Here is a 13,297-nt window from a genome sequence, read left to right as displayed (position 1 = left end):
TGCTCTAGACTGCCAGAGCACTCATTCCAGTGTTTAGCAGAGTATCACATTGACTTTAGTGTCAGACTGCAGAGCAGCTTAATAAGATGGTGCAGTAAATTGTACTCTCATGTATCTGGGGCATCAATGTATTGTTTGACATGTTCTGTTCTTTTTGACAAAAGGATTTGTTTTTCTGGTTTAGGAGATGAAAGCTCTCATAAAGGGTATTTGGTATAGAAGTGCCCATTTCTGTTGCATTCTCCAGAATGTTTAAATTTGTCCAAACAATGAAAGCAGAAATATACATAAAATACATACAAATACATGTTTATTTGTATTGGGTTTGCATGGCCAAGTTTTGGTAGCAGGGGAAAAGTGGGGAGAGTTACAGGAGTGGCTTCTTTGAGATGCTGCCAGAAGCTTTCCCCATGTCTGGCAGAGCGAGTGCCCGCTGATTCCAAGACAGACTCACTGCTGGCCAAGGCCAATCCCATCAGGGATAGTAGAACCACCTCTGTAATAATGTGTTTATAAAGGAAAAAAAGTTACTGTTGTAATTGTGCTCAGAGAAGAGAGGAGTGAGAATATGAGAGAGGAACAGCTCTGCAGAAGCCAAGGTGAGTGCAGGAGTTGGGGCAGGAGGTGCTTCAGATTCCCCGTGCTGACACCCTGGTGAGGCAGCTGTGCCCCTGCAGCCCTTGGGGGTCAGTGCCAGAACAGGTGGATGCCCAGAGGAAGGCTGTGACCCTGTGGGAAGTCCATGCTGGAGCAGGCTTCCGGCAAGGTGTGACAGGTTTGCTGGTAGGACCAGTGACCCTGTGGGTAGCAAGCTGTTTTTGAAGGACTGACTGCCCCCCATGGAAAAGGACCCATGCTGGAGCAGTTCATGAAGGACTGTGGCTCATGGGAAGGACTCACACTGGAGAAGTTAATGGAGAGCTGTCTCCCACGGGAGAGACCCCACACTGAAGCAGGGGAAGGACTCCTCTCTGAGCAGCAGCAGGAACATGTGGTGATGTGACCATAACCCCATTCTTGTCTCCCTGCTGCACTGTTGGGGAGGAAGTAGAGCTGGGAAAGAAAGGTGTGGGTGGAAAGTGTTTTTAAGATTTGTTTTGTTTCTCATTATCTTGCCCTGGTTTTGATCTGTAATAAATTGAATTTGTTTCCCCCAAGTCAAGTCTCTTTTGCCTGTGATAATTGATGAGTGATCTCTCTGTTTTTATTTCAACTCATTAACCTTTTGTTATACTTTTTTCCCCCCATCCAGTTGCAGAGCGGAGTGATAGAGCAACATTGGAGGTACCTGTCATCCAGCCAGGGTCAATCCACCACATTATTAAGTATAGTAATATAGTAGAACACATTTAAATGGATAAATATATAAATAAATATATCTGTATTTATTAGCAAATATACCTGTTAAAACAGTATCTGTAGCCATAAAAATCACCTCAGGGAAAAAAGTTGATTTCACGTTTGTTACCTAAGTATTGGCATGGGAGTCTTAAGGGGGAGAAAAAATATTCGTTTACTTTCAGCATGTGCTTTAGCTGTTATTTTCTTCAGAAACAGAACAGAAATTTCTGTTCACAAAGTATTTTTTCCTCTGTTCTTGTGTCTTTTTGCTTGTCAAAGGATGCCCTAATCTCTGCTTTATAGCTTCAGTAGTTGAAAAAAAATGGTTTAGCATTAGTGATTATGGTATGTATTAAAATAAAAGTTTCATTTTTTGTACCTTGAGACTGGTAAGCAGTCAATTTTTAATGTTCCTTATATGAATCCCATACCTTGCAATTTTGACATGAATGTTCTGTGATGCAATATGAACCAAAAAAAAAATAAACACTAGCTAAATGACAAATGACATCTCCTAAAATGTATATCATTCAGTGAATCTGTGAAAACCCACACAATCTTCTTTGTGAGCTGTTTTACATGTTCGATGTAAAATGGCTTTGGTTTGCCTTGAGAAATAACTTCCCAAATTACTACAGATTGAAAACTAGGTCACTGTATCTTGCTGTCTACAGGTCTTGGTCTGGAATAGCCTGTCCTCCTCTGCAGCATAACTCATAATAAAATACTTGGCCATATGGAATGGAGGTAGCCTGTTCCAGTGCTTTGTTGTGTAGACTGGTTTGTGCTGTTTCCAAGAGGAAAAAATCCCCTTGTATGTCATTAGAGTCTGAGACCTTGGCGGTCATTTAGCTGGTCAGAACAACACTTTTGTTTTAAAAGTTTCAACCATCACCCAAGCAGGGGGGAAACCTTTGATCTGTAGCGGAGTTTGTTGCTTTTTTTCTGACACAGATTTTTTTTCATATATCACAGAATCATATAATGGCCTGGGTTGGAAGGGGCCTTAAAGGTGCTGTAGTTCCTACCACCTGCTGTGGCCAGGGACACTTTTTGCTGGGTCAGGTTGCTCAAAACCCTATCCAGCCTGACCATGAAGACTTCCAAGGATGGGACAGCCACAGCTTCTCTGGATATGTATGTATCTCTAGCAAAACAGAAATCAAATACCTAGACTAAATAATTTAACTATGTTAAAATAAAAGTTTAATCTATGCTACAGGAAGAGAGTATCTATCTGTATTCAGTTATTCTTGTGCCCTGAGTTCTTCAGTAGTCAAGTATTCTTCATTAGAGTGTATCAATGTCATCCATTTGGAGCCACTTCCATGGAGAATGTAATTATGCAAAACCAGATTCTTGATCTTGCTGAAAATCTTGAAGTCATTAGTATAATTTTATCCTCAGAAGATTTTCACTTTGCAAATGACTATTTACTATTTATACTGCATCCATGTCAGCATTCCAACCATGTCAAAACTCTGTCTTGCAAGCCATAGTGCAAGCCTACAAAAACTCCCAGTCTTTTCTTGGAAGCATTTAACAAATATTCTGACCACTTTAAATACAATATGACAAAGATGACTGATGATCTCAGAGATGAAGAATAATAGAGAAAGAAGAATGAACTCAAGAGGAGTAATTATGTTGCTTCCTGGCTTTCTAAGTAATCTCACATGTATTTCTGTGCTTTCCCATCTACATTGGATTTATCTTTTTGTTGTATGCTGATGGGTCAAACTATTATAATTTCAATTTTAAGCACAAATGTAACAATTATATCCTTACAATTTATTCGTAATTCTGGATCTCTTGTACTTTCAAAGTAATGTTGAATTCCTGACCTAGTTTTCTTGTACACCTAAAAAACCAGATTGGTAGTGAGTGTTTAAACCATGCAAACGTCTGGCAAGGAGCACATTATCTGAAATACATTTCTCTGAAATCACAGAATATTCTGAGATTGAAGAGACCCAGAAGGATGACCAACTCTAAAGTGAATGCCCCATATGGGGATCCAACCTGTGATCTCAGTGTTGTTAGCACCATGCTCTTACCATACGTGTGTCTATTGTATTTCTGTTTATGACAGTGTTAAATTTCAGTGCCAAGCTGAAAGCATGCATTTTGCTTCTAACAGTCATTTAATACATTCCTCAACAAAGGAAATTGAGAAGGTTGTTGTAATTGATCAGTTGGTGATTGGTAGAGATCAGCTAATACTAACCACATTCAAAAGAAAGTGACACAATTTTGCCATTATTTATATTATAAAATCAAGAGACCATGTGTCCCTGGAGCCTTTAATACAATAGGTCATTCTTTGGCTAGTCTGTTCTTGGTATCTAAATGTGACTACGAAGTGTATGAACCCTGACTAAGTAAAATCTTGCATCTTCAACACAGTAGGTTTACTAATCTAAGTGCGGTTAACACAGGGCTTTTTGGGAGTTGCACATTGTTCCAGCAGTAGAAAGTAGTTTGGCTTAGAAAATGTCACTTAAAATTTTCATGGCATTTCAGGGCACCAGTAAATCTTTCTCATTCCACCAAAAAATGTGCTGCAAGAAAGAAAGAATTTCATCATATAGTTAAAAACTTGGCTTAAGGAACCCAGCCCAGCTAGGCCACGGGTGGAGGATAGGATGCTTATCATGATCTCTGGGTAGCAACCATACCTCAGATGTGCTCAGAGGTGTGTTGAAGAAGGATTGGACCTACTCACTTGGTATCACAGATTTAGCTAGAAATCATGTTATCTTTAGTAAATTTCGAAGCCTGAGCCTTACTCTTCCAAGGAAAGTACATTTAGCTGGCTCACAGAATTAGTTCCTGAAGGAGTTTTTCATTCAGAAGGGCAAGGTTGGTATTTCCTCTGTAACTTTAGACTGCAGCACTGTACATACTACACAGATAGCTGCTGGGAAGAAGATCTGAAAAGTTTTGACACTGTATTGTTCTATAGTTTATGTCTTTCTAGTATAATATTGTAAGGTTTTTTGTTCAAGGGAAATAATATATGTTAAATATAATATATATTAAAAAGAAAAATCTGTTGAAATTACTACTATAAAAAAAAATTAGTTTCCTGGCATGTCTAGGTCTCAGGTGTCTGTTATGGAACAGATTTATTTTCCTTCAGTATGAGCTTAAAAGCAGACCAGGGACAGTAGTGGTACCATCATTTGTAGCATTGCGATGGGAAGCTATAGAAAGTTGTAAGCATTAAAAGCTCATCAACTTTGCTTTTATTCCCACTAAGTCTTCTGCAGACTTTTATTTCTTTCAGTGTCAAGGAGGGGAGTTCACCTATGTTCTCTCACAAATTACCACATGATGTGGGATGATCTACGTTCTCAGACTAATTGCAGGAAGCTAATGTATCATTAGTCAGCTAATTTTCATATATTAGGGTAAAGGAGCTTATATTATGCAAAAGAAATACCAAATACTGTAGTGATAAAAAATTAAACCTGTCAAACAGTGTGCCAGTTTACTAGATGCATTGATTTTAATAACTGCATCTGCTTATCATGCTGACTGCTGGCGGCCACTCTGCTGTGCCTGTTTCTCTGACACCACTGGTACAGTTTCTCTTCTGCTTCTGCATGTTACCTACTCTAATAGCCCTGATTATAGAAGGTAAGGAAGCACTCGCTCAATACAGTTATGCCACAGTGTTTAAGTAGTATACTAATCACAGAAATAGATTTGGACTACATCTTGCTTCTCTGTGGCCTGAGGGCATGGTTTCTATGGCAGTTAAAGCACTGATTGTGTATGCAATTAATAATGATTAGTCAGAGAGGAGAATTTGTACTGCTAAATTGCATTTAGACAGAGTCAGTTCCAAGAGAGAGCTATATCCACTTGTATCTCCTCAAAGTCAATTGATTATAAAAGCTGGTTAAATTCTTACCAATTCCACCATCTTGGTGAAATAGATATTCTGAGTTAAACTGAAGAATTGGTATTGCAAAACTAGGATTCTGTAGTCCTTACTTCTTTTCCCACCACCCAAGTTTGTATTTCTTCTGTCATAAAAATAGTATCATTCTCCAAACATTTCCACAGAATTCACAGAATATCTAGGTTGGAAGAGACCTTAAAGATCATTGAGTCCAACCAATGCTTTACACCTCAACTAAACCATGGCACCGAGTGCCACATCCAATCTTTTTTTAAACACATCCAGGGGTGGTGACTCCACCACCTCCCTGGGCAGACCATTCCAGAACTTTATGACTCTTTCTATGAAAAACTTTTTCCTAATATCCAACCTACATTTCCCTTGGCACAGCTTAAGACTCTGTCCTGTGGTTCTGTCAGTTGCTGCCTGGAGAAAGGGACCAACCCCACCTGACTACAGCCACCTTTCAGGGAGTTGTAGCGATCAATAAGGTCACCCCTGAGTCTCCTTTTCTCCAGGCTAAACACCCTCAGCTCCCTCAGTGGTTTCTCACAGGGTTTGTGTTCCCAGCCCCTCACCAGCCTTGTTGCCTCCTCTGAATGTGCTCAAGAGTCTCAACGTCCTTCCCAAACTGAGGGGCCAGAACTGGACACAGCACTCAAGGTGTGACCTCACCAATGCCCAGTACAGGGGCAGAATGACCTCCCTGCTCCTGCTGGCCACATTGTCCCTGATACAGGCCAGGATGTCTTTTTTCTCCCCTTTCTCCCTTTCCCTCTCAGATCAGGTAGTCTGCATCAGGCATTCCTGTTTTTTATCTGGTAATAAGCCCCTGAGCAAATCTCAAAGGAAAGAAAGTTGCCTGTGGCTAAATGTCATATGGTTTGAAGTTTTTCTCTGAACCAGAGGATTACTTCCCATTCGTACAACTATGCTGATGCATATGTAATTAAATATACTAAACTGTAAATGATAATAAGTGTTCCCAATAGAGTCTGCCATCATTAAATGGAAGCATTTATAAAATTATGCAGGTCTAAAGAGCACTCAATTCTTCTTTAATACTTGACTTTTAAACGGAAAATATACCTTTTATAATGTTAATTTTCATTCAGACTGAACAGCTCTCATAATCTGCTGATCTCGCTCCCTGTATCATAAATCAGAAAAAATATTTCACCCTAAGTAATAAAGAATTGTAAGTCATTACATTGAGTGTAAGTCATTATGTTTGACAAAATTATTTCTTATCTTAATGGAAACTGGTATAGATGATGCTTTTTTCAGTTTCTTGTAACACTAAGCCTTGGAAATTTACATTTTCTTTGATGGTTAAAAAGAGGCTCAAATCCAAACTTTTCCAAGGTGGCTTCTTGCTGACACCCACAGACAGGCAGCAGAGCAACTTCAGTCCTTGCTTTTGAGAACCAACATGGTTTCTGAATAGAGATACTAGAAGAGATTAAACTGTGCCAGGTAATCTATGAACAAAGTGTCATTTTAAGAAAGGGAACATGAGCAGGCATTTCACATGCAAGCTGGCCAATGTGTTTGAGACAGGCATTAAAGTGAAGGACTTTGGGAGTGGGATCCAAAATGGCAATGCTCACACCATTCCATCCAATTAGGAAATAGATCAGGTCAACCAGAGCAGTAACAAATGTTCCCTAACTGCCTTCAAAGGTAATAACCAACAGGTCAATCACCTCAAGGAGGGGGTGTGTGGCTGTGGTAATTTGCCTGAACCCCTCCTGGGAGACCTGCATGCCTGGTTACCTCCCTGGAGTGCTTGTAGACCAAAGCATGCAGCATAGGGAATAAAAAAGCCTTCTAATATGTAATGTTTGGCTGGGTAAATGAGGGCAGAGCAGTGGATGTTGTCCACCTGGATTTCTGGAAGGCTTTTTAACACTATCTCCCCTAACTTCCTCACAGGAAGCTCAGGAAGCATGGGTTGATGGGTGGACAATGAGGTGGGTTGAGAATTGACTGGCAGAGCTCAGAGGGTTGTGATCAGCAGTGCAGAGTGCAGTTGGAGGCCTGTAGTCAGCTGTGCTCCCCAGGGCTCAGTACTGGCTCCATCTTGTTCAGCTTATTGATCCGTGACCTGGATGAAGGGACATGGGATGAAGGGACAAGTTTGAGGATGGCACAGGACTGGAAGGAGTTGTTGATTCTCCAGGAGGCTGTGTGAGACCTGGACTGGCTGGAGAGTTGTGTGGAGAGGAACCTCATGAAGTTCCACAAAGGCAAACTGGCAGGGTCCTGCTGCTGAGGAAGAATAAACCCATGCACCAGTACAGGCAGGGGACTAGCCTGACAATCACAGGATGTTCCAGCAGCATGTAAATGGGTCAGCTAACCTGGCAACACATCTTGGCCAGCTCTGGGTGCAATATGTCCTATGTCTCCATGCACATCCATCAGTGAAAACATTGATCACATAAGGCATTGTTCTATTCTAAGGAAAGTGGCTTTATGCTTTATTCTATGAGAAATATTTTATTTCTCCTAATAAAATCTGTATTTTCCATTTAAAAAATAATTATCTGCAAATAACCACATTGTGTCCAGACAGATCAAAGACAATACATTTATTAAACTTTGAGAAAAACAAACAAAACACTAACATAGAGAAAGTTAAATAGAAATTGAAAGACACATCTTCTGACCGGCATATCATGGCTTGTGTGACCAGTAAAGTACCAAAATGACATTCTGAGTTTGACTGAGGTATTTAACTATTTTTGGCAATAGAAACAGAGTAAGAAACTTCTTTCAAACACACACATAGGCATTACTTGCATTAGTGTCTATCATCTATGAAATTTTATATGAAACTAAATAATGCAGCTGTTAGAAAATTATAGCAGCAAATTAGCAGAATATCTAATGCACATTTACCATAAAGTACGGGCTAAACTTAAAAATCCCTCCCATAGTTGGGCCCAGTTGTGTAGCACTTGGTCACAAAAAGAGCATCAGTGAGTTCAGTTTGAGACATCATAAGCAAGACCTGAATTTGCTGCACATCATACACTTCTGCTCAGGTCAGAGTAAAGAAATTAATGTTCCTATTTGCCTTCTAAGAAGAACCCTGCTGTGATGAAACCATGGCCTAGGAAGGTAACTCCTGAAACAAAAAGAGTTAATTGCAAAGCTCTGTCAGGTTCTTAACATATGCAAGAACAAAGAGAGCTTCCCCACTGAATTTCAGTTTTCCCTCCTTTCCTTCTGAAAGTCCGCCTAACACGGTCAGAGGAGATGCTGTTAGGCTGCAAAAACGAAAACCACGTTTGAACAATACTGCACTTGATCCCCTTGTTCCACTGAAGTATTTTAATCCTGTTATATATTTAAAAATTAACTGTTGGCTAACTTCTGAAGTCCTTAATTTTTTTTTTTTTTAATACAGACTTTATGTGGCACAGACTAATAAATGTAATAATGATACCTTTGGCTCTGGAAGGGCTTCAGAAGTTGGTCAAATATGAAATACTACGCTGCTAAGTTATCAGAGCTTATTCACGTGTTCTCAAAAATATTCAGTGAAAATTTAGTTGCACAGTCTTTAATACTGTGGTCAACAAGATTTTGTTTATAAAAAGTGTATTATCATTAGAATCTGATGAGGAACAGAATAATTTGCTCAAGTATGCTGCATATTTTAAAATTTTACATAGAATTTTAAATTGCATGTATATTTCTATAATAGTTACCATAAGAAAGTAATAGAATCAGTTACTTTTAAGTTCCTACAATATTCCAAAATCTTTATATAGGTTTCTCTGAAGGTATAAAATGGCTCTGTAAAAACCTATTTTTTCTTTTAGCTGTGAACAAAATTTTAAAAAACAGAAAACTCCTTTTTAGGAATGCAGCAATTACATTACTTAAATGGGTCACCATAATAGAACTACAATATTTGTTGTAATAGAAAACATTTATGGTTTTATGACCAAAGTATTAAAATATATTTTACCAATTTATATAAATCAAAATAGATGTGTTATTTAGTCAAGCTACTTTTGTGTTTTCACCTATATGATCAGTTCCCAACTACTGATATAAAGATCTCTGCCAACAGCAGTTTTTTCTAAAGTCTTACACTTTAAACCACCTGATTTTTAGCTTTATCAAAATGCACAATTTACTGTACATTAAACAGTAATTTCAATGTTTAATTTCACAAAAATCAACACCCACAAGAACAAGACAAAACAGCCTCAAGACAAAATCATAGGTAATATTTACAGAACACAATAGGAATATTTTGATGCATATTTTATGCTGCAACATTTCAGATAAAATTCTAGAAACCACAAAAAACTTTTAGACTTCATTTTGGTTTCAGCATACAAGCCCAAAGCTGACTCTTTGCTGTCAAACACTACACACACCTAGTGAAAAAAAGAGCTATGGCATGATCTTATTCAGCTGGTCTGTGCTCACATAGCCACAAGACACATTGAATTCCTTGTCTGGCACCGGCAGTGCGGTGGCATTGAGCACAAGGCCTTGTGGAGACTGAACGATGTGGATCGACGTATAGTCTGCCACAGGCATCTCTGAACTTGGAGGTGCTGCTGTTGAAGCTCCAAGATTGGCAACAGTAGTGGTAAGGCTCTCTGTGGTGAAGTAACCATCTTCATTATAGCCTTGTTCCTGAACATGTGGCTCATTCTCTTCGGGGGAAGTCACAGCAATGCATTTTTTCACATCTGCCTCACAGAAATAGGTGTTGTCCATGGTGAAGTTTTGTTCTGTGCAGCCTTCACGCTGTGCTCTCCCCAGCTTGGATTTCTGCCCTGGTGAAAGTACAACCCTGCCTGCTGGAGTAATATCACTCACTTGAGCATAAAAGTCAGTACTTGCCAGTGAATTCTGGTTGCTTATCTGGGTATGCACTGACGGACGGGGTAGATCAACGCTGTCTCCAAAGGGTGCCCACAGGTGGCTGTTTGCAGACTGAGTATTCCTATGCTGGCGTTGCAGGTCTGTGTTGGCAAGGCTTGGAAGTGACTCATTATCTTGTCTGTCAAGGCACAAGAGATCTTCTTCTTTTTCAGTAGCCTTTTTGAACTGATCACTATCAGAGGTGGCATCACATGTGTCGCTTGCGCTGAAGTCTGTCTCTGGAATATCTGGTTCACAACAACTGGCCCGTCCAGAATCATCATCCTTTGCTCCCAAGGAACTGTGAGATTTCAGATGATCTTCACTCAAGAGCCTGTCAGTGTCTGAGGCTCTGTTCTTTTCATCAGGGTCTTCTATGTCCAACTCTATAAACTCAACCCACAAGTCATCACTGTACAGCTGTGTCTTGTAGTTGTCATGGCAGGCTAAGATGGAATTCACTTCATCTAGCTTTCCTTTCTACAAAGCAAATAAAAAAGAATTTTATAAAGGAAGTAATAGAAATGCTTGTCCTTTTTATAATGTTGACTTATGTAAAGATGACTGTAGTTATGTAATAATTGCAAAGGGATTCAAAATTATTTTATGCAAAGCAATTCTATGGCAACTCCCGAAATGTTACAATTATCTTCTACAAATTTTTTCTGCCTGGGACAAGAGTTGTCATCTGCTACTACTACAAAGATTCTCACTGTAGATTTTAGAGTTCAATATTACCTTCAAAAGATCTGGGTCAATCCCCTTAATCTTTGGAACTGGCACAGGAGGAAAAATAAGCATTTTTAACCTGAAAAAAAAAAAAAAGGTTTTTAATTGACAGTGGTCTTTTTTGAGGAAGTTAGAAAGAAGATAGCCTTACATTGCATTTATAGTGAATTACTTCAAAACTTAAATGTTTTAAAATAAAATTTCAAATACTCCTAAGGAAAAGAATATTTTCTCTCATTGCAAATTAAGAAACAAAGTTTTCTGCAAGCTTCCTTTTTGAAATCACTTAAATTTATGTGGGAATCCATTTTGCAGTCTGGTCTTTGACAATTCAATGCTGCATAGAGAGTAAATTCCTATAGCTCTGTAAATACATTCCCTTTGAACATATTTTTCAATGCAACCTGATACAAACCTCAGTATGTGGTGACCTTTCCAAATATTTTTTCAGGGACACAGTAGCCTTGCATATGCCCAATAAATTTAAATAGGAGTACAGAAAATGGGAATTGGTGGAAAGAGTGAATTAGTTTAGAGCTAATAAATAAAACTGAAAACCATCTGCAAAAATTTAGGCTAGTATTTTGCTGTCTCTATGACAGTTCTGCTTCTTGAATTATTAGTGCAACAAATAATATATAACTAAGGCAGGGGTTTACCCTTGTGGAGAAAGGTCTAGTAACTTGCTTGGGCATTTGCAGGTTGTGGAAATACATGCTATTCTAATCCTTCATAAAGTGCATTCCTAATTTTTTAGGGGACAAAAAAGCCCCTCCAAACTAAACCACTCCCTCTGCCCCCCCCAATTCTAATAGAAGGATGATTTTCCCTTAATCATAATCCAACAGTAGCTGGTCATGTCTGTCTCCTCTATGTTACCTCTCTGCTTCTTTTTCAAACAGATAAACAAAAGGAAAAATCAAAATTCTCTTTATACTGAGTTAATTGCATATTTTAGAAAGTAAGGTGTGGAAAATGGTAAATACAAATCCAGATATTAGTTTTGCTGCCTTTTTAGGGACATTGGTGAGGTCCAGAGAGGGTCACAGATGCCTAGAGTGGAGTGCCTAGAGAGAAATTTAGGCACCTTTGGCTTAACCATGGCATGTCCAAATTCCTCAGATGTTTCTGGTTTTGAGCAGATCCTCAGTGTTCTGCCCAGAAAGCCTAGTGAGGGCCAGAAATCCAGTAATTTTCCACCTAATCTCTGGAGAGGCAGTGTAAACTGGTTGGGCTCTCAGGCTTAGGACTCATGCTTTACAGTTGAATCCACAAATCAGGTATTCTAACAGGACTGGGCATCGCTTCCAATGAAACAGACAAAGAATTTTACCACTCACTGCCTGGAAAAGACATTTGGGAGGGAGAACTGTGCTCTGCTCCATTCTTAACCCAGCATAATTCAAGTTTTCATCTCTCAACTCTAATGACCTAAACCTATGGCATCTGTCCTACAGAGCCTGTGAGATCACAACTGAGGAAAATATGAATTGGTATCTTTCAGAATCAGGAGGAAACCAAGCCTGGATATTTTGCATTATGGAAAACCTATGCAGGCTGCTTCTCTGCGGAACGCATTGCCATTTCACCACTAAATGCTTGAGTTTGAAGAAAAGGGTGCACACCGCAGTCCAGAAAAACTTTCCATGTGAGGTCCTCAGTGGGGAAAAGCTTCTTCCAGCATTCATGATTAGCATGGAAGATATTTATAAACTCTGATCAGAGATATGCTCCAGACTTGAGGATTTTCTGAGACTAAGCCACCTGTTATTCAGTGTGCTGACCTTAGCCTCTGGTGCTACTTGCACATTGCTCCATTCTGACACATCAAGCTTTTGTCATGAATTGTCATGTATCAGCCTTGCTCTTAAATCTAGGATTGGGATGCTATTGTAGGGAATGGCTTCCTGAAATTAAACTCTGTCAAAGCACAGAGCTTGCCTAAATAAAAAATTACTGCTTAATGAGAAAAATATTTTTTGAGATCTGCTCCAAATGCACCATATTGTTTTAATTTCAGTATGTAAAATGAAATTTCACCATTTTTTGGTATGTGCAAAAGGACTCTGTTCATTTTCAAAGTGTATACATAAGACCACTGACAACACGCATGTGTGCACTGGGTCTTGACCATGGTGTTGCTCCATAGTGTACAACAGTACTGATAGGATATCCAAGTTGAATTCTGCCAAAACCTGTCCCTGAAAACATACGTTAGGGGATTAATTAATTTTAAGACCTGTTATTTTTATGTATGTTACATTCTTTCATTTTTGTATATGACACCATTTTATAATTTTTACAAACAATGCAATTCTGTGCTTAGTTTCATTAGTTATCTACAGGAACTGCAATTTATCCACCATGAGACCAAATGTTGCCTTATGACTCTATCTCTTTCCCTTGGCTTCAAGAAGTAGT

The 13,297-nt window shown here is 39.0% G+C and overlaps 1 protein-coding gene across 3 annotated transcripts in view; it reads right to left on the bottom strand.

Annotated features, from left to right (window-relative positions):
• Positions 1-7,824: 7,824 nt before the first annotated feature.
• Positions 7,825-13,297, bottom strand: part of GHR (growth hormone receptor) — a 118,228-nt gene continuing 112,755 nt past the window's right edge. For all 3 annotated transcript variants that reach the window (XM_064403181.1, XM_064403183.1, XM_064403182.1), the window contains exons 9-10: positions 10,886-10,955; positions 7,825-10,627 (exon numbers count right to left, since the gene is read on the bottom strand). In XM_064403181.1, coding sequence (XP_064259251.1) covers positions 9,668-10,627; positions 10,886-10,955 — 1,030 coding nt within the window. In that variant the 3' untranslated portion in view covers positions 7,825-9,667. The remainder of the gene's footprint in view (positions 10,628-10,885; positions 10,956-13,297) is intronic.

The sequence above is a fragment of the Passer domesticus genome, chromosome Z, assembly GCF_036417665.1.
Source record: "Passer domesticus isolate bPasDom1 chromosome Z, bPasDom1.hap1, whole genome shotgun sequence".
Classification (NCBI taxonomy): Eukaryota; Metazoa; Chordata; class Aves; order Passeriformes; family Passeridae; genus Passer; species Passer domesticus.
This window is presented reverse-complemented; position numbering and strand designations above follow the sequence as displayed.